The 22,154-nt window shown below is 43.7% G+C and overlaps 1 protein-coding gene across 1 annotated transcript in view; it reads left to right on the top strand.

Annotated features, from left to right (window-relative positions):
• The first annotated feature begins 8,194 nt into the window (after positions 1-8,194).
• The window catches only part of SNX30 (sorting nexin family member 30), a 52,756-nt gene continuing 38,796 nt past the window's right edge, over positions 8,195-22,154 (top strand). Inside the window, exon 1 of the mRNA XM_031609772.2 lies at positions 8,195-8,391. Within this exon, the coding sequence (XP_031465632.1) occupies positions 8,230-8,391 (162 nt within the window). The 5' untranslated portion in view covers positions 8,195-8,229. The remainder of the gene's footprint in view (positions 8,392-22,154) is intronic.

Here is a 22,154-nt window from a genome sequence, read left to right as displayed (position 1 = left end):
TTGATTTATTTAAATAATTTCTCATCGTCTCTTGAGATTTATCATATGTTCTGTTTTTTAACCTTTTTAATTATATTGTCTTGATCTGTGGTCCACTTCATCTGCAGGCTTTGTATACTGTCCTTAACTGATGAGAAGCACTGTGAGTAAAGAACAATGCAGAGCCCAAGATGATGATCCAAAGCTGAGGAATTTCACTTCATGTTCATGCCAGGACGAAGGTGCAAGTGATTCTGGAAAGTTGCAGTTAGAGTCAAACAGGCTGAGCTCGTTAACACAGCAAATGCTGGTGACAAGATTTAAGATGGCTGTTGGCTGGGAGCAGGGAGAGAGGGTAGAAAAAGGGAAGATAGTAAGGCAAAGATGTGGAGTCATCAGCAAGGAAACTCAGTTGCAGAAAGGCTGAGACAGTCCTATAGAAGTATGATGAAAATTAATGACAATCTTAGCTTCAAGCATCTGTCTGGAGACGTGGTGCTTTCTCAAGTCAAATGATTGGCTTTGAAAGAAGTTTCATATCAGCAAATTAATTTCCTCTGTGGGCTACAGAAATAGGAATACAGGTAACCCTTGAAAGGAATGAAGTCTAATCTCTAGTACATCAGAGTACTTTCATTTTCCCTGAAATTCTTCCTTTGTGTTCACCATAATCAAATAAAGTTTATAAAATGTAGCTCTTATATAGCAGCTATCAGATGAGGTAAGCTCAAAGCTGAGGTAAATAAATGATTTACCCATTTTTTTTTTTTGGCTTAAAAATGGTCTGTGCAGCATATTGGCTTGGCTTGAGCCAAGATCTTCCACATGGCTGTTCTTTCTTCCAACTGGCAATGCTATTCATACAGATCCATTCTAAATACCACCTTTTATTTCTTATCTTTATTGTGGATGTCACACACACATGCAGACCATAAATTTCAAAAAGTTGTGAATAGTTTTTAATCATTTTATGTGATGTTTGCTTCTTTTTTTTTTTTTTTTTTTTAATAGTGGCCTTGAGATACTGTTGCTGTAGCTGGAATCCTCAATGGTTGAACATTTTTCATTTGGTTGCTGGTTAGCAGACTTCTATTGTATATCACAAGTACACTATCTTTCCACTGTCCTGTTTATTGCTTCCCCATCAAACTTGACAGCTTTGAAGCCTTTTGATGCAGCAAAGCATACCCATTAGTTTAAATATGTCCATGAATACCACTGTTGACTAGAAGTGATCACAACTGTATGCAGTTAAACATGTGCATAAGATTTAAATGGCTTGGGTGCAAAAGCCTGCTCTGTTCACTCTCTGCGATGAAAGACATGAGCTGAAATAACAGAGGGAGGAAAGGAGTTTGTTTGTTTGTTTGTTTTGCTTTGTTTTTGTCTTTCCAAAAATATAGCTGAATTTTAATTTCTGAACATCTACTAGAATGGTGTCTTTAAACTAAGAAGAAAGATTTGAGTTAGATATTAGGAGGAAGTTTTTCACACAGATGGTAACACACTGGAACAGGTTGCCCAAGGAGGTTGTGAATCCCTGGAGGCATTTAAGGCCAGGCTGGATATAGCTCTGGGCAGCCTGGTCTGGTGGTTGGAGACCCTGCACATAGCGGGGGTTGAAACTAGGTGATCATTATGGTCCTTTTCAACCCAGGCCATCCTATGATTCTATGATTCTGTGATGGGAAAAGATGTGAATATTGAGGACTGGGCTCTCAATTGCCAGATAAGCCTGAATGTCTGATGCGTGTGACCTCTGGTCTACCCTGGTGTTTGTACTGTGGAGTGTGCTATGCAGAAGAATCCCATCATTTAGGTTTTAAATAGTATACTTGATGGAAAGCAGGTGGATTTTCAATGTCTGGTCTGGTAAATAAATTCAACCTGAAGATAGCCACTTGCTAGTCATTTTAAACCAAGTTGGTATCTTATGTTTCATTATCTGACCAGGACAATGAAGATGCATTAGAAAAATAATGTTATGAAAGAGCTGAAGGAGTCCTTTTCAGACTCACTCTGAGCACTTAAGAAATCACTGCCATTATAAAAACATCCTAAGTGGTATTATTGAGCACTTGGCAATCCAGATCAGAACAGCTGTAACCCACTGGTGCTGCTTATCCTTAAATTTGTAAATAGCTTCTCCTACAGGTCATTTTCCATTATTGGTGAGGAGCTGCTCCAATCTTTGCCATGCATGAAAGTACTTTACAACCAAATTGTTTTGCTGCCAGATAGCATATTTGCTATTAAATGTAACATCTGTCAACTAATTTTAAGATTAGAATTGTTTTAAAGAGAAAAATGTTCTTTTTTTGGAGGACTTAGAAAGACAATACAGAAAGAACCTGCTTCTCAGAATTCACTACCAAGCTGTTTCCATTCCAGAAGCCGTAGGTATATCTAGTACACAGTGTAAGTCAATAGCACTGTATAGCGTCTGTTCGAAATTCCCTTTCTTACTTGTGCTGACCTAGCTGCCACCATCAGTAAAAAAAAACAGGAGATCTAACACGCACAGAATGCTCTCCATTTGGTGCCAAAGATTCTTAACAGTAATGTACCTCAACCCTGGATGAGAAGATACAGCTGAAGTCCAAAAGTGGTAAAACTACTTCCTAAATTAACCCTGCCATAATGGAGGTACAAAAGCATTCCTGTGTAGCCTTGCTGTATCCCTAGCAGACTAGCAGGAATGAAAAGGCAACTCTTAGGTCTTTCACCTCTCAATTTAACTTGGTAAAAATCTTAAAAGATAGCCTGCAAGTTTTTTATTTCAGTGATATGGAGTAGAACTATTCAGAAACAAACAAACGAACAAACAAAATCACAACAAACACACATGAAACTGGTGACTTTTGTCTTGAATTTTTTTTGAGATTCTTGATCCCCAAATCCATGTGTCTTCTTTCCTCATTAGCATTATAGACATGCCTATTGTGTTTTTTTTTCTTTTTTTTCTTTTTTTTCTTTTTCTTTTCTTTTATTTCTTTTTTCTTTTTTTTTCTTTTTTTTTCTTTCTTTTTTTTTTTCTTTCTTTCTTTCTTTTTTTTTTTTTTTCCAACTGAAATGATGTAAACATAAGAAATAGTTAAGATTTTGCTAGGAGAACATACCATCTTTTTCTGATTAATATGTGTTATGAGTTGGGCAGTGAATTTCAATCTCTCTTTATCCACTCACTGATTTTGATTCTCAATTTGTATTTTAATTCTGTTGGCTGAATGTTTCAACATGCTGATTGTTTTTAGCTCACAGAATATTTAACAAAAAGACTACCAATAAGCACATCAAGGAATATACTGCAGTCATAAAAGAACACCATTACATTTAGTGGCATGGAGAAGGAAATGGAGATTGGAACATTATCATCTTTTTCATCAGTCATAACTTAGCAGAATTGAAACATTTGTTTACTTCAGTGCTGCTACTACTAAGAAAAGAGATACTTTCTTTCCTCAGCTTTTGGCTGTACATTCTTGTGCCTGCCGTTGGAGCCAGATAACCCACATGCTGATGCATTTAGAGGTTTTCTATTTGTGTGTGGAAGAATTTTTCCTACAGGAAGTCATCTACATGACATACTTTTTTTCTCCTCTCCTCTCCTCTCCTCTCCTCTCCTCTCCTCTCCTCTCCTCTCCTCTCCTCTCCTCTCCTCTCCTCTCCTCTCCTCTCCTCTCCTCTCCTCTCCTCTCCTCTCCTCTCCTCTCCTCTCCTCTCCTCTCCTCTCCTCTCCTCTCCTCTCCTCTCCTCTCCTCTCCTCTCCTCTCCCCTCTCCTCCCTTCCTCTCCCCTTCCCTCACTGAAATCAGAGGGAGGTAGACATCTGTCTCTCAGTCTTACCTTTACTCCTTTTCTTACTCTGACCTGTTTTGATTCACAAAATCCATGCAATTACCAGAAATTAGTTGTTGTGAACATTCATAGAATCACAGAACCATTTGAATTGGAAGAGACCCTTAAAGGCCACTGTCACAGGGTCATCTGGATTTATCTGTGTCTGTGACAGAGACAGCAATCCCACAGGCACAACGATGCAAAAGGGGAGGAGAGGGGGGAGTGTAGACGGTTTACAAGCTGGTTCAGCCCAGTTCTGTGACTAACAGGGCAGGGGACCCTTTTCCCCTTTTTCTGGGAAAGGGGAGAGGGAAAGGGGGAAGGGTAAGAAGATGGGAGATGGGCCTACAAGTAGAATAGCAGCAGTGATCTGAGGAGGAACGTTAGTTTACTAAATATGGTATTGGAATGCAAGATAAAACACTATAGTACAATATATAATTGGAATTGAGGCTAATAAATCAAATAAGATGAGAGAGAGTGTCTGAAACCAAAGGCCTTACTCTGAACTGGAGGCAAAATGGCCTGGGAGCACACCCACACACTGCCAGGCAGTGAGAGAGAGCGAGTCCTGTGACTTGCAGGTCTTATCTTCCCCTCTGAATACAAAGTCCTCTGAGATGTGTAGTTCTTCTCTTCTGAGAACCAGGTATTCAGAAAGTTGTCAGTCCACAGAACTGGAGTATTAACTCTTTAATTCCCCTAGCTTTACATGATGTTATAATGTGGAATACCAATAGCAAAAATCATAAAACCATGACATGCTCCAACAGGTCTGTGTCTCTCCTGTATTGAGGACTCCACATCTGGATGCAGTACTCCAGGTGAGGTCATACTGGCTCATATCCAGCTTGTCATCAACCAGTACTCCCAAATCCTTTTCAGCAGTCCTTGTACTTGGGGGCTGCCATGACCCAGATGCTAGACCTTGCATGTGGATTTGTTGAACTTCATGAATTTCTCTGGGCCAACAGCTTCAGCCTTTCTAAGTCTCTCTGGATGGTGTACCATCTCATCGGGCATGTTCACCACAGCACACAGCTTGGTGTCATTCATAAACTTGCTGACGGTGCACTTGATTCCACTGTTGATGTCACTGATAAAGATATTAAAGAGCATCAGTCCCAGTACTGACCCCTGAGGGATACCACTTGTCACTGATCTCCATCCAGACACTTGAATCATTGACCACACTCTGTGAACAATCTTGCAAACAGTTCCTTATCCATCAAACAGTCCACCCATCAAATCCATATCTTTCCAACGTGGAGAGAAGGATGCTGTGGAAGATGATGTCAAAGGCCTTACTGAAGTCCAGATAGATGACATCAGTGGCTCTTGTCTGTTGACACAGTTACTCCATCACACAAGGTCACTAGATTGGTCAGGAAGGACTTGTCCTTGGGGAAGCATGCTGGTTGTCCCGTCTTCCATGTGCCTCAGCATAGCTTCCAGAAGGATCTGCTCTATAATATTCCTTGGCACAGAGGTGAGACTGATGGGTTGGTAGTTTCCTTGGATAATCCTTTCTACCCTTTTTTAAAGTGAGAGTGATACTGCCTTTTTTTCCAGTCACCAGGGACTTCACCTGACCACAAATGACCTAGGAAAGAGACCTACTCAGCAGTTACTTGTCTTGATTTTATAGTACACTGTGTGGCATTAGAATTTTGAAATTTAAACACAAATATCATAGCGAGAATTTGAGACTATCACCACATTAATCATCAGGTTTCTATATTTTCCTGGATAAAAATTTCTTCTGTTAATGTCTTCTGACCTTTTTACAGCCAGACTTCAGCTTACTGGACACAAATTTTGCATTCTGCATATAGTGGTCCAGTTTGAAAGTGTTTCTAAGTAGCTTGGATCAGATGAAAATACTAAGGATGACTTGTTTCGGCTCCAGGCAGAAACCATCCAGGGCAACGCAGAAAAATGTGATTAGTAAACAAAGAGGCACATTGCCTGGCCATACAGTATTCACAGGGAGCTAAACCAATAAATAAATAACTAGAGCTTGGAACTTCATCCTTGTATACAGGAAAATCACTTTAGAAACTAGACATATGACCTCCATAGCAACAAACATTATCTGAATCACAGAATCACTGTGGCTGGAAGGGACCCTGGGTGGTCTCTGGTCCAGTCTCCTGCTCAAAGCATGGTCAGGCATGAGATCAGGCCAAATTGCTCAGGGCTCTGCCCAGTCAAATCTAGAAAATGTCTAAGGATAGAGACTGCACAATTTTTTCTGGCAACCTGTTCTGCTGCTTAGAGCTTAGTCTGCATTGGGAAAAAGTTCTTGATATCAATCAAGGATTTCCAGTTTCAGTTCATGCCCTGTATCTCCTGCCCAGCTGCTCTGCACTGCTGCGTGGAGCCCAACTCCATCTCCTCCTTTATATGGGCACTGAGGGCTGCAATCAAGTGCCCCAGAAGCACTCTCTGCCCTAGTCTGAGAATCTCAGCCTTCAGACCATAGAATATCCTGAGTTGGAAAAGATCATCCTCAAGGATCATCAAATCCCAATCCTGGCTCCACATAGGTCACCCAAAATCCAGTCCCTATGTCTGAGAGCATAGTCCAAATGCTTGAGTTCCAGCAGCCTGGGGGCTGCCATGTCACCCAAAGGAGAAGGGTTTGAGCTGGAAATGTGTTTGGATGAGGATGCTTAAAGGAAAGGTTGGAAGAGCATGTAGTGCTCTTTGAGACAGAGGCATGCATGAAGGGGAACTGTCTCCTGGGCAGTGCAGTGCATATACAAACCTGCCCACAGGCTCATTGTTGTAGTTGTCACATCAGATGTGGATTTTCTAGAAGAAAGATGGACTGTATATATTAAAGCTACCTAGTTTATACCGCTTCCTTTTCCTGATAGATAAACAGGTTGTTGTTTCTTAAGTGCAACTAACAGGGCATGCTTCACAGCCTCCTTCTTATAGGAACCTGAAACGTGGTTGAGTCTTTGGAGTGTTAACACAATTCAAAAATTCCATATTACGTAGCTGTTGATTTGCTCTTGCTGTATGCTGTGATAAATGAGTGCACCCTCAATAAGTTTGCAGACACTGTGTTGGCAGGAAGTGTCAATCTGCCTAGGGGTAGGAAGGCTTTATGGAGGGATCTGGATAGGCTGGATCACTGGGCTGAAGCCAGTGGGATGAAGTTCAACAAGACCAAGTATCTAATCCCATACTCAGTACAACAACCCTAAGCAATGCTACACACCTGGGGCAGAGTGGCTAGAAGGCTGTGTGGAAGAAATGGGCCTGGGGATGTTGGTCGATGCTCAGTTGAACATGAAGCAGCAGTGTGCCCAGGTGGCCAAGAAGGCTTGTATGAAAAATAGTGAAGCCAGCAGCAGCACAGAGGTGATCATTTCTCTGTACTCAGCACTGCAGTGTTTGCTTTTGATCCCCTTGCTTCAAGAAAGGTATTAAGGCCATGGGGTGTTTTCAGAGGACAGTGAAGCTGTCAGAGGACTGGAACACAAGTCTTATGGAGAGCAGCTGAGGGAGCTAGGATTGCTTAGTCTGAGGAGGGTCAGAACAGACTTCATTGCCCTCTACAACTGCCTGAAAGGAAGTGGCTTGGTCTTTTCTCCTGAGTAACAGTGATAGGGTTGAGAGGCAATGGCCTATAGTTGCACCAGAGAAGAGTTGACTTGAACATTAGGAAAAATTTTTTTCCAAAAGAGTGAGAATGGTCTGGAATAGGCTGCCTAGGGATGTGGTGGAGTCACTTGGAGGTGTTCAAGAAGTGTGTAGATGTGGCACTGGGGTACATGGTTTAGTGGGGAGATATTGGTGGGGATGTGTAACAGTTGGACTAGATGATCTCAGAGGTCTTATCCAACATAAATGATATTGTGATTCTACCAAGTATTGTTTGTTTTTATTGTGAAAGCCCACAGTGCTGCATTCTCACCCGTGTCCTGCTGCGCTGCTCAAGTTGCCACCTGTAGGCTTCCTCGCCCACCTCCAGGCAGCGGGCTGCGCTCCATCAGACGTTAAACACAGGTGAACCTTCACAGCACCAGAGTTATGACTGGTCACGTATCTGTATGCGTATTTTTGTATTAGCGCTCAACAACACAACACAGACACGTTTTTTTCGCAGTCTGAACCACGGTTAGGTCAGCACTACGACCCCAAGGCTCCCGAGCACGCGGCCGCCGCACGCCCGCTCCCCGCCTTCGGGGCGGCCGGGCTGCCTTCCGCTGGCGGGGCGGGGCGGCAGGTGGCGCGGCGGGGCCCGGGGGGCGGGCGCTGCTCCCGCTCCTCCTCCTCCGTCCTCTTTCCGCTCCTCCTCCGCCGCCGCCTCGTAGTGCGGTGGCGGCGGGCAGTCTCCGGTCGCGGCCCCGCAGCTCCCCGTCGAGGCCTGCGGTTGCCGGGCGGCCACGGCGCGATGTCGGGCGGCGCGGCGGGCATTCCTAAGCCTCTCCCGTCCTCCGGGCCCAAATCGCTGCGGGAGATGCCGCATCCTCTGGCCACCTCCAGCAGCGAGGAGATGGGGCCGGCGCTCACCCCCAGCCCCGACCTGCTGCTGCCCCGCAGCGTCGCCGACAAGGTACGGCTCCGCGGAGGGGAGCGCCGGGGGGGCCCGAGCGGAGGGGGAAGGGCTGCGCCTCTGCCTCCCCGCAGCCCCTTCTCGGCTGCGTCCCGGCTCCCCGCGGGGGAGCGAAGCCGGAGAGCCGCTGCCCTGGCTGGCAGGCGGGTGCCGGGGCAGGGCTGTGCCCTCGCGGGGCTGGGGCGGTGTCGGTCCTTCGCCGTGGGGCTGCTCTGTGCTCCATAGCAGAGCCCCCGCCCGCTTCTTCACGGCAGTTGTGTGCAAGGATGCTGTCGCGTGAGTACCTCAGCCTGCTTTCCCTTTGCTTCCCAGTCTGTGGCGTGTGTCAGGAAGGGCTCTGTGAAGCGTGCTGCCCGGCTGCGGGTGCTGGGTGTGATGGTGGGTGAGTCTGCCTCTGCTGGTGCTCATCTGCTAACTGCTCTCAAAGACAGAGTGTGTCTGTGAGAAGAGTTCCTGGAAAGCAGCAAGGTAGGATTTCCTGGGAACAGGCTGCAACTTCTTTGCTTTAAGCACTTCTGCTTAAAGCACCTTCCTACAAGGTGTCACGGACCTGCTGGTCTCCCAGAGATGTGAGTGCTTCCACTGTGTGAAATGAGACTTGTGGCAGTTGGCATTGACAGCTCCTTTTATGGATCTTCTGGCCTCCCTGGAACACAGCAGAGGTCCTGCAGCCACTTGGTTGACAGTGCCCATTCAGCCTCATTCTTGGTCTGTATTGCAGAGACTTGAGTGTTCAGAGTGCAAGCATGCTTCTCTGTGGTTGTTGCTGAAAGGTCTCTGAGAAGTGTACCACCATCTCTGATAGCTGATCACAAACTGAGGCTGGAGAGGTATTTCTGCTCCCCCCGGCCAACTTCCTGCTCATCAGGAAGGTTTTTACATTTTTTCCCCCAGCAGCACCATCTTCTAGTAGCTTTGTGTAATATTGCATGTTCTGGGTGCTTGGAAGCATGGGCGTGCTATAAAGGGAAGAGCAAAAAGGGGATGAGGTCTGCACTTGACCTGGGAATGGCACCAGGGTAATGAGCTTCGTGGAGTAAAAGGATTTCCAGTAGGAAGAGAGCAGCATTCTTTTTTTTCTTTCTAGCTGAATTAGCAGAAAAAAGCCAAGCGCCTGATCCTTCTGATGGAAGGGATCCAACTGATCTACTGTCTGTAAGCTGTCCCTTCTTCCACTTAATACCCAAAGTGCTGGCAAGAAAAAAGATGAGTTGACTTCTTTGCCACTTCAGGAAGAACTCCAGTGAGCAAACAAGTGTTCATGTGTTTAAGGCAATAATGAACTTCAGCTGTCTGCATTTTGTGAGTAGTCTGTAGAGTGACTGGGGTAAGTAGAGGTAAATAGAGACTTCTGTGTGGTTGCAGTATCTCTAGTGCTGAATTGCTGGTGGTGGGTCATTGATGTTTCAAAAGGCTAGGATAGCTCTCTTGTCTACTTCATGGAAATAACCGCAGTAGTTGAATAAAAGAGAGGGGTCCATATTGAAGTCCAACTCAAAATCTTTTCACCCACTCTTTATTGTTGCTAGGATAGGAGCTACCCTCTTGGCCTTTCTGTGGATCTTCTGGGGGAGTGGTGGAGTCTGGCACTGCAGGACATGAGTGGGTTGGTCTCTTTGCTGAAGTGGCTCTGAGTCAGTAAGCTTCTGTAAGAAACACCCCTGTCTGTGAAAGCCCTGCTGAAATAGCCCTGTCTGTAGAAGGGTTGCGCAGCTGCTGACCATCACCGTGAACTGCATAACTTGCTTTTTCTGGGTTCTTTTTATCTCCTCTGAGCAAATACTTCCTAAACGTTGCTGTGAGATAAAGGTCTCCTGCCCTGAGACTGGAATCCTGTCAGGAAAATGCGGGAGTAAAGGAATTTGTCTGCCTTTAAAGTAGTGCTTCAGTTTCCACCGCCACAGATGTGCAGCCTGAAGTGGTTGAATCTGTGCCATCGCAGCTTTGCATTCTTTAAAGCATGGTTTCCTTGCCTTTTTGGAGTGGATGAGTGAGAACACTACTTTATCCTGAGTCAGAGAAACTCAGAGGACAGGAATATTACCTGCATGTGTCCTGCTGTTTTTTGATTCGAACTTGGCAATGGTCTGGTAGCTTAGACCTTGTCTGAGTTTGAAGTCTCATAAAATTTTACCTTTCTTTTAAGAACATTGGCTACTGATATTGAATCAGTTGGTCATGGGAAAGGGAAGGAAATCCTTATGTGTCATTTTTCTGCTTCCAGCTTCTCTGGTTTGGAGCAGAGGACTTCTGTGAATCTTATGAAGAGTGCTTCAGAATACTTACTGTCTGAAATAATGTCTTCATCTTGCAGGGAAAAAAAAAGCTGTTTTAAGAGCCTGTAACTTCTTAAACGAGGTGGGCATATCTGGCTAAATACTAAGCATTTATAGCGATTTGGCAACAAAAATAAAACACTTGAGCTGGAGGCTCTTATCTCTGAAGTATTCTGAATTGGCTAGATCTTTCTATAAAGCATTCTGTTCCTCAGGATAAACAGTGCTTCATGCAATTAGACAATGTCTGACCTCCAACAGCTTTTTCAGACTTTCTTCCCATACCCTTGGCAGCCTCCAAACAAGGACACTGCTGAACCTAGGCAGTGCTGACCCCCTGATGTCAGCTGAGAGGGGAACATGCAGGAGGAAGCAATCCCTCAAAATATGTGGTGATGTCCTGAGCAGTCTTAGAGCAAGCTTTTGAAAGGCCTGCACACCTGCTAACTGAGGTGCGCTTTTCCAAGTAGATTCTCTGATGAGGAAGGTAACGCCAATGGGGAAGTGTCAGTGTGGATTTATCTTTTTTTTTTTTTTTTTGGAGGAAAGAAAAGAAAGGGAAGTTCTGCTTGCATGTGGCTATGTGACTATTTCACCATTTTGTCACTTTCAGTAGTGAATCTACTGTACAGTCTAGAAAAAACACTGACACTCAGGATAAAAGGCAGCATTAAGAACTTGCTGGGTTTAGAGCAGAGGTGAGAAGTATGTGATATGCTGCTGTGTAATTGTACCCAAGTTACTGTAGAATTATTATAAGACATGGGATCTAGCCCTGCTGGGATTACGCTGCTTTAATAGGCTGTTGTTAAATATTGGAAGTGCTAGGCTGTTCAGAGTTAGAAATAAAGTATTCTGTTTGGCTTACTCCTGATATCCTCTAGTGTTGTTGTCTTTGCCATTGCTTTAGTCTAGTGTCATGAGAGCAACTTCCTAATGGTGGTATTGGCTGTTTCTTCTATGGTCTGCATTGAGACCAGCAACTGCTGCGCAAGGTCCTGACTGCCAGGGCTGAGTTCTTGTCTACTGCTCCAAAAGCTCTAGTGTTCTACCTGTGCTAGTGTCACAGTCCACTTGGATCTATCAAATTTACAAGATATTCTGTACATTAAACTTTATTTTATAAGCTCATTTGGAGAGAAAACAAGCAGTGTCTTGGTCTGCTTCATATAGACTAGTATTATCTCTTAATTCACGTGTTCTTTAACTGGTAGCTTATGACTTTCAGTTTCCTCACCTTTGAGAGAAATAGTTCCCTGACTGACAGCTCTCAACCTTCCTCCTCTGTCACGATTCAGGCATAGCATCACAGTAGGAAGCTTCTGGTCCAGCTTCTGATGGATCCACTACAAAAACGTTCTGGGAGAGTTGCTGTATGTGGAAGTTTTGTTCTTTGCCATTTCCAAAGGTTAGTGAATTCTGAAGATACTGCTGGCAGTCAGTATGCAAGAATTGTGGCTGCAGGAGATAGTGAGTTGCAGATGATAATGGCTTCTATCTTTTCCTGTCCATTCTCTCTTGCATACTTGCATACCTGCTTTAATTGAATGGTGCTGCACCCTGCATGCATCAGGCCTCATTGTGAGTTGTGTTAGCTAAAATCTGAGCGGGACTTCAGTGGGCATTCACTTGTCCTCTTTCGGAACCCTTGATTCTCTTCATTGTGCTCTGTGGCCCATAACCTGTGTAGCTTTTATTATTCAAGATATGTGTGAATTCTGGTTGCTTCTATTAATACTAGGCAGATGAACTGAGCTTCAAGGCTGTTTTGCAGGGAGTGTTGTATCAGGCAGTTTGCATGTGGATTACCAGATTTGCAATGCATAGCTAGAAATTTGCTAATGCATGGAGGAGGCTGTTAGAACTCCAAATGTCTGTGTGCGCTAACTGGAAACTATTGCTTGCATGTGACCCTTTGCTCATCTGATTCCAGCTACCACCCTGGTGAATGCTTAGGCCTGTATTAGCACCTGATTGAGTATAAATACTTGGTGCAGTTGCTGGAGTGCTTTTACTTAGCACTCATATTCTGGAAGGGAGCCTGGCAACTTCCCAGCAAAAAATATACTGAGAGTCTGGAGCTCTGCTTCCAGCTTCCTTGGTTGCTAGTTTAATTATTGCTCTTCATCCACCCACAAATGAAACCAGTCTGCAGTATAATCTGAAAGCTTAAAATATATCTGCTTAAGCTTCTACAAACTTCTTTCTTTTCTGTCTAAATGAGAACTCTTAGACAAGTACCATGTACTTTTCTTAAAGTAGGCCTGAGGTAAATTCTCAGTCTTTGAAGAGGCTGAGACTAGTAAAAAAAGTCAGGAACGGAAACCGGTGAACTCATGAAACTATGTCAGTGTGGATGAATCAAGCCTGGTTCCAATCTGCGGGAATATGAGATCATATAGTAACTGGGAAAGTGAGGTTTCCAATATTATCTTCTTCCCAGAGTTTAAGGTAAAGTCAACTGGCCTTTGGGTCCCTTGATCAGCCTTCCTGGAGAAACGATGATGTCTTAGTTATTTCCCTTTCTCCTGTTCCTCAGTATTCAGGAACTTCCCTTGATCACCATCGTAAAGATAAGATAATCCAAACTGACATTAGTGACATTGGCCAGCTCCCTTAGCACATATGAGTCTTTTTAATTTTAGCCCATGGGTTTGTATCTGTCCAGTCTGTTGAATTGTTTCCTAAGCTGATCCTCCCTGTCTGACTATAAGCTTTCCCTCTGGCCTTAGAGGGCCACAGGTTCCTGTCAGTGAAGGCTGAAGTGGAGATAGCCCTGATGGTATTGGCCTTTTCTGATCCTTTGTTGTCAGGTCCTCTGCCACATTTTAGCATCAGGACTGCATTTTCCTTTCATTTTGTTTTGCTGCTGGTTTTACTCTTAAAAACCTTAATTATTGTTGGTCTCCTTGTCTGCCAGATCTGGCTCTATCTCATTAATCCTGTCTCTTTGTTCCTTCTGGGTCATCTATCCCTGCTGCTACCTCTCATACTTTTTATATTAGAATTCAGTCAGGAAAGGCCTCCAGCTGCCTTTGGTCCATTTCCTGCTTATTTGGTTGGCCACATCTGAGGGTGGGGAGGTGTTCTATGGAAATCAACTAGCTGTCCTGGATGTCTCTTATCTCCTAAGGCTGTATCAGTTTTTTCCAGCAGATTTCTAAAGAGGTCAAAGTCTGCTCTCTGGAAGTGTGAGGTTGTGGTCTGGCTGTGTTTTGCTCCATCATCTCAGCATCACTTAACAATCATTGCACTGAGTGGAAAGGTAATGCTACATAGTAGATGAGAATATCAAGTGCTGTTGGCATTATTAAATTCTTGGACCATGTTTCTTAAACCAGGAAGCTTTTAGAAACAAGCACCTGTCTGCCATATGCTTGTCTTATCTATATCTCACATTCAAGGAATAGCTGTTTAAAGGAATTGCTGTGTCTTCTGTTGCACTGTGTGCACACATCTGGTAGGTCATTTCTTATCACCTCATTAAAAGACCCAACTCAAACCTCGCATGGCTTTCAACTTGACATCAGTGCTCTGCCTGTAGTAAAGCTGCTGAGTCTGATTTCACATCTCTCTTAATGATATTACCTGGAACTGCTTCCTCAACCCGCTCCATCTCATAAACTGACATCTCTTCGCTAGGCTAATACCATGTTACGTCACTGAAAGGACAGAGTTCCTGGCTCCCTTCTGCTTGCAGACAGCCCAGAGTATAATGGTGGATAAACAGATTCGTTAAGGTTGGAAAAAACCTCTGTGATCATCTAGTCCAACTGTCCACCTACTGTCAGTATTTCCTCACTAAACCATGTCCCCCGGTGTCACATCCCAAGGGATGGTGACCCCTCTGCCTCCCTGGCAGCCTATTCCAGTTCCTGACCACCCTCTTGCAGAGAAATTTTTCCGAATATCCATCTAGACCCTCCTTTGGTGCAACTTGAAACCATTCCCTCTCATCCTATCACTGTAGTCTGGGAGGATGAACTGACATCCACCTCAACACAACCTCCTTTCAGGCAGTTGCGAAGGACAGTAGGATCTCCTCTGAGCCTCCTCTACTCCAGACCAAGCAATTCCAGCTTTCTTAGCTGCTCTCCAGTCTCCTGGTAGCTTTGTTGCCCTTCATCTGAATGTCTCCAGGGCTTGATGTCTTTCTCCTAGTGAGGAGCCCAAAACTGAATGCGGTACTCAAGGTGTTTTCCTCACCAGTGCTGAGTGCAGAGGGATGATCACCTCCATGCTGCTGCTGGCTTCACTGTTTCTGGTACAAGCCAGGATGCCATTGGCCTTCTTGGCCACCTGGGCACACTGTTGGCTCATGGTCAGTGCTCAGCTGAACAGTACCGCCAGGTATTGTTTCTTCCACGCAGCCTTCTAGCCAGTCTGTCCCAGGTGTGTAGCATTGCTTGGGGTTGTTGTGCTCAAAGTACAGGATCAAACACTTGGTCTTGTTGGACTTCATCTCATTGGCTTCAGCCCAGAGATCCAACTTGCCCATGTCGCTCTGTAGGGCATTCCTACTTTCAGACAGACTTACACTTCCTGCCAGTTTGGTGTCATCTGCAATCTTACTGAAGCTTCATTCAATTACAGAATCACAGAATGTCAGGGATTGGAAGGGACCTTGAAAGATCATCTAGTGCAATCCCCCTGTTGGAGTAGGAACACCTAGATTAGATCACACAGGAACATAACCAGGTGGGAGTTGAATGTCTCCAGGGAAGGAGACCTCATGACCTATCTGGGCATCCTGATCCTGTGTTCTGTTACCCTCTTATTTATGTGGAACCTCCTGTGTTCCAGCTTGCACCCATTGCCTCATGTCCTATCATTAAGAAAGATGGGCCCCAGAACTGACCCTTGGAGAATGCTTCTTGTGACTGGGTGCTAGCTGGATTGAACTCCATTCACCACCATGCTCAGGAGCCAGCCATCCAGCCAGTTTTTTACTCGAAAAAGAGTAGTTGTCCAAGCCATGGGCTGTCAGCTTCTTCAGGTGAATACTGTGGGAGACAGTGTCAAAGGCTTTTCTGAAGTCTAGGTAGACTACATCAATAGCCTTTCCCTCATCCACCAGGCAGGTTACCCGGTCATAGAAGGAAATGCGTTTTGTCATGCAGGACCTGCCTTTCATGAGCTCATGCTGGCTGGGCCTTATTCCCTGTTTGACTTCCGCATGCAGCTTGATTTCACTTAAGATAATCTCTTCCATAACTTTCTCTGGCACTGAGGTCGAGGTAACAGCCTGGAAGTTCTCTGAATCCCTCTTTATGGCCTTTCTTATGGATGGGAGTCACGCTGGCAAGCCTCCAGTCCTCTGGTTCATCTCCAGTTGATTAGGAACACTGATAGATGGTGGAAAATGGCTTGGCAGTCACCTCCTCTGGTTCACCCCTGAGTAGATCCCATCTGGCCCCATGGTCTTGTGACAATCCAAGTGGGGTTGGAGTTCTCTGTCTCCACCTGAATTGTGGGGGTTTTATTCTTCTACTCATTCCAAACTTCCACATTGGGTTGTAAAGTACCCTGGTGTAGTTGCTTACAGTTAGTTGCCTTCCTTATAGAAATTGGAATTTATTGATAAGTGTGCTTTCATAATACTTTACTGTGTAGATTGTAAAACTTAGTATGATGATCTTTTTGTGATACACAACTTCTTGGTGCAAGCCAGGATGCCATTGGCCTTCTTGGCCAATGTGTTTCTTTGGAATTAACAGTTCTCATCTCTTCTGACCAAGGTGAAGGATAGCTGACAGTTAATTGGACAAACACTTGCATTAACTTAACTATCTCAGTACTGTTATTTTTTTGATCTTGCCATCTGGTAAAAATGAGCATAGCTCCTAACGTACAACTGAATTACTACTTTGTGGGTCTTATTATGACAGAGAAGGTGATGTTTTAATGGAGAAGATGATATACTTCGAGCTTTAATTCAGTGTTGCACAGCTTTCATAATAATTTCTAAAAGATTACTTTTATGGTGGTTTAATGACAAAGAGCACTGAAAACAGTCAGATGTTGAAAACATGCATACAGGAACTTGGTTCTTAACTTCAGCTGTATTTTAGAAGGGTGAGTCTTGGCAATGATTTGTTTTTGGCCATTGTGGAAAAAGTTATGCTTGGTGGTTGGAAAGAATCTTTTGGTCTGCTTCTGCTGGAACCTCTCAGACCTACAGAGCTGCTAAATGCTCTGTGGGCTCCCTAATGGTAAGCAGGGCAGAGTACACAGGATGAGTAGGTTCAAAGGGTCTTTTCTTTTTCCAACTGTTAGGGCACATCATTCTCTGCAGGTGCCACAGGTTTTGATAAACCTCAGGCAGCATTATTTCAGCAACTAATGACCTGAGGGACAAAGGATGAATTCCAAATGCCTTCCCATTGACACTTGGATGTGGGAGACATCAGTGCCAGGATTAACCTGCAAGCTATTGTCCTGGTTTCTTCTAGCATTGCAGACTACCTTTCTGGTATCTCAGATACATCATGTAGCTGCTGCAGTAGCCACTCGCATCCTTAACTGTGTGGAGAGGCTGGTCTCTCTAAATAGGTCAGGAAATGAGACAGGAGCTTTTACAGTGCAGTGAGGTGTAACTTAGTATTTGCTAAATGAAAACCTACTTACTGTCTCAAGGCCAGTTTAGGTGCTGCAACTTGTGTGTGCTCTCAGTCTGCAGAGCGCAATGTAGCAGTTAAAAAATGGTGCTTGATCTTGCATGTTTCTCTGGAGCAACATCACTAAAACGTGTTCTCTGCAAACCTTGACCATGATATTCAATGCTGAGCTATTCTGACTCTGAAAGCTGTGGCTAGTTCAACAGCCTGAGCCAGATTTGCAGTGAAGCTCACAGACCAAGCTATCCTGTGTACAGTGAAGTGAGTCAGAAAACAAACAAAAAAAGCAAAAACCCAACACCATGGAAAAAAAACTGGACAAAAAGACCCTCTCAACCAAAACAAACAAAAAAACACCTTGAAGGTGGTGGCAGCTGCAACCCCAAGGTGAAAGTCTGCTAGTAAATTCTTGAAAAACAAGGAAATCTGTTTTTCTTACTGTAACTAAGGGCAGTAGCTAACAGCAAGTTAGGTACTAGTGGCACTGCAATGACAAACTGAGGATGAAAAACAAATGCAGTGAGTTTCAGCTTTTTAATTAATTTAGTTCCTAGTGCTGGACCAACCTACAAAACAGTTTTTGGGACCTGTTTTATTTCTTATATGGGGGCAGGGGAGCAGGAGGAGATGTTGTCTTCTGCTGTGGGTGATGTTGTAATGCCCAAACTGTTGATTTTTCTGCTGATTATTCCAGAGAAAGTATCTGTCTGAATAAGCATATAGGGAACATGAGTTAGCAGATCTAGTTAGGACCACATCCAGAGCTTCTGCAGTGTTTCTCTAGCGAGGCAGTAAGCAGTAGGCAAGAAACTATTCTGGAAAGTGGTAGTTTCTCTGTAGATTCTGAAGATGGACTGCTGTTTGATTCAGGCTTGTGTTCTTATGTATCTTAAGCTGAAGAGAGCTGCAGTAGTATAGAGAAGCATCTCAAAAATGTTTAGTACTCCACCTGCCATGAAAAAAAACAAACTAAATGTAAATAACTTGCTCAATGGATTTACTTGCTTCTAGATGTTGCCCTAAAATTAAGGAGTGTGTGGGCATTCTTGTGAGGAGAATTGGCTTGCCTAGAAAAGAATAGTTGAAGTGGTCTGTCATGCTGTTAGTGACTTCTAAGCCCAATTCTCATTCTTTGTTCTGGACAAGAGCAGTACTGAAGCTTGAAAAATCAAGGGGAAACCATGCTAACAGTGCTTATCTGATGAAAGTAGCTAGTAGCCTCTTAACACCGAAACATTAGCAAGAGGTAGAGCTTCTCTGTGGTATGGACTGATAAAGCTGGAAGCATGTTCCCCATGCCTACATGGGGAAGTGTTGCTGTACAGCGCTTTAGTGGAACTAATTGCATCCTTCTGAAGAGCATCCTAGGCTCCTAAAAACATGCATTAAACCTTGTCTGCACAGTTGGCCTCCCTTTTATAATAACTTTGAATGATATGAGGTAGCATGAAAGGAATATGTTGCAGTGTAGGTCTTGCTCAATGGCAGAGGCCTCTCCCCCTTGGTGCTGCGGATGGTGTTTGCAACAGCAATTTCCTGCTAACTCAGTGATGAAAGTATGAACACGTTTTTGAATGGTGATTGCTCAAGGCAATGCCTAAACCCATGCTTATCTGGGTAGGATTGGCACTTTCACTGTTGCCTTTTAAATACTCCTTCAAGGCTGATTGGATGTGAAAGTTCTGTGTGCTGGCCGGTACAGAGCTGTGTTTTGGATTGTTACCAAGACTATCCCTGGAAGGTTTTTAATCAATACCACTTATTGTCAGTGATCATCGTGGCCTCTTGAGGATTTGTACGCTGGCTTTCATTTTGCTGACCAGTATGCTCCTGGATCAGTGTACTTTAGCTCTTGCAGTCCTTTGTGGTAACTGTCTGTATGTGCTACAGTGCCTGTCATGAGCCTAGGGCCATAAAAATAAAGGGTGTCTCTATAGACAAATTAGATCACAGATCTCATGCCTTGTTTCTTCCCTCTTACTGGACTCTAGATAAGTTGGTTTTTTTTTTTTGTATTGTGAGGAAATACGTGTACTCGCCTTTCTTGAAGTGGAGAATGAAATAGTGTTAACTGTGGCTTTTTTTTTGTTGTTTCCATCAGATACGCACTTTGTTTATTTCTCCTCTTTGGAGCAAATCCCATTCTGATGGAAAACATACTATTAATCAGCAAATGTAATTGAGGACTGTCCCTTAAACTGCACCTGCAAACTATCTCTGAACTCCTCCAAGAGCACTCTCCTCCAACTCTTCCAGAGCTTGAGATTAAAATGTGAGACGAATAGACAGTCTGATTTGCTTTCATGAAACTCTGTTGACACTGTCTGGGGGAATGCTAAAAATGCAACGTATCTGAAGTGGTGAGCATGAGAAATTGGTGTCATAATGCGAAGTGGAAGTGTATTTGTGCTTGTTTAAACACAGCAGTTGCCAGAATAGCTGCTTTCCAGCCTTCTCTTATCTTCTCTTCCCATTTTTTCTTTCTCCTTTCCCCAGAAATACAGAACAAAGGCCTTTGTGTCTATTCAGATTTTAAAAATGTTACTGTTTGCTCTTAGGAGCATCTCATGCAAATCAGTACTGTGGATACCAAGGTAAAGGTTAAATCTACGACCCACCTAAATATGCTTCTACTAGAGTATGAATGGGGAAGAAGTAGTATCAGGTATATCTGAAAAGTTGTCTCTAGAAGAAAGCAGTTTAGTTAGAACAGTTTGTTAAGCTTGTCCAGTCTTTAATCAATCTGCCTTCTTGGAGTGTGAATGACTCCTATAGTAGTCATATATATAGTATATGCTGAATTCACATATATAGTATATGCTGACATATATATAGTCATATGCTGAATTCAGATTTTTCCTGCTCAAAGTCTGAATCCTTGCTGCTGCTCTGCTCTTTAGAGGGTGATAGCTAAGGTTCCGAAAACAAAGCTTGAAACAAAACGCTGGGCATGTTAGACATGTTAATTATCAAGGTGCTTTTTAGCATGTTTAAATGGTTTGTGGTCTTTCTGTGTGCATAGCTACAGAATCCCTTTCACAGTAATTCAAGTCTTGTAAATGAGCAATATTCTTAAAAAAAATACCTTGCAGAAGGACATTGAACTTTACACAGCTAGGGAACAGTAATTAAGTTTTGATTCAAAAGGACTTTCTGAATGTTTCTGAAAACATGAACCTTCTGCAGTTTGTGGGAATCTGTGCTCCAAGGGCACTGCTGCCCTTCCCTTTTGCTGAGGACCAGAAGAAAGAAACCATGCAAGTTTGCTCTGCTGAAGGATGCAAATCCAAGCCTACTCAGACATTAAACTCACTTGTTCTGTCAGGTCACAGGCACTTCTACTACGTTCTACAACTTTGACGTATCTATGAATTAATCTTGCTGGGTAGTAGCCAGATTGGCTTTCCACTCAGAAAGCTAAATAAAGTTTTCTGCAAGGACTCTGCTTTGTGAACTGATGTAGAAGCTAACCTGGAATCTGTCTTTCAAGAGGACAGTTCATCCTGTGTATGTGTTAAAATATCTTTTTTGCATACTATGGTAACTTGCCACAGTAAGGGGTTTTGTAGGGTGAGGCAAGCATCTTGTAACTCCTTTCTTTTCTGTTCAAAGTGTGCGGAGAAGTGTGCTTCCTGTTAGTGAGAGTTAATAAGTCAAAAGTGTGTGTTATCCCTTTCCATTTTACTGAAGTAATGTCTATTCAGAATAACAACCTGCATAATCCAAGTGTTTGGTCCCTAAGGCCTTTTTGTTTTTGTTCACAAGTAGTGCAGCTTATTAGTATATTAAAAGATTAGTCTTAACTGCTGTAAAAACATTTCTGAGATGCTACTCTTTATCCTAATTTTTAAAGTATAACTGGAACTACTTTCAACTTTTGTGTGACAATGCATAGCTTTCTGTTCAGATTAGGAAAAGGGGCTACTCTCTTATGGAGTCTGTGAGGAGATAGGCAGATAGCCAGACTGTGTGAGCAGATGGTCTGGTCTGGTACATGACATCTTCCTATGGCTGCTTGCACAGAAAGAGTGGAAATAAGGCATATTGTTGCCAAGTCCCTGGTGACCCTTGCAACATAAGTAGGAGGTGGGTTGTTGCTCTTACTGAAAGCACTGTTTGCAGGAAACACTTCTGTGCCCACATTTTTGCTCTGGTTAGCCCAACTGAGATGATTTATGGGAAAACAAACCACAAAATGAAATAATCCATCCTATAAAGCTCAGCTGTTAGCGTGAGGGAAGAGGTAGAAATCACACGACCTGCATGAAAATGCTTGGGACCTGTCTATGTCAGTTTGTAGCACCTCTGAAATGCATTTGTTCTAGTGTTTCCCTGTTCAGCCAAATAGGCTGTAATGCAAAAACAAAGTCCTCTAAGAGTGATACCTTTGTTAGCAGGATTGTTTCCAGGTTTTAGGTAATACCAAACTGCATGCCATTAAGACCAGCTGCTGTATCTGAAATTTGTGTGTTTTTAGGAGTACTGAGGAGTCTGAGGTTTCTAGGCAGTATAGACCTACGGAGCAGAAATATTATTTTGAGTGATGAGTTACAGAATAAAATCATCAGGGTTCACGGCTTGGCAACTTGCTGCACTGTAACACCTACTTAAAATTTCCCAAGAGCAAACTGATACGGTGTTTATCTAGCCGGACCTCAGAAGTAGCTTGTTGGTTGGATGGACAGAATACCAGTAATACTGCTGGAAATGCTGGAAGTGAGGCTTGGATGTGGTGCATGCTCCATTAGGGCTTTCTGCCCAACAAGCTTGCTGCATAATATCTTCCAGAGCTAGAAGGTGAAAGATCAGTGCCTGTGATTTTTCAGTGCTGGTGCTGTCGCTCCTCTACTGATACGTTTCCAGGTGATAG

This window comes from Phasianus colchicus, chromosome Z, assembly GCF_987193195.1.
Source record: "Phasianus colchicus chromosome Z, bPhaCol1.hap1.1, whole genome shotgun sequence".
In the NCBI taxonomy this organism is placed as follows: Eukaryota; Metazoa; Chordata; class Aves; order Galliformes; family Phasianidae; genus Phasianus; species Phasianus colchicus.
This window is presented reverse-complemented; position numbering and strand designations above follow the sequence as displayed.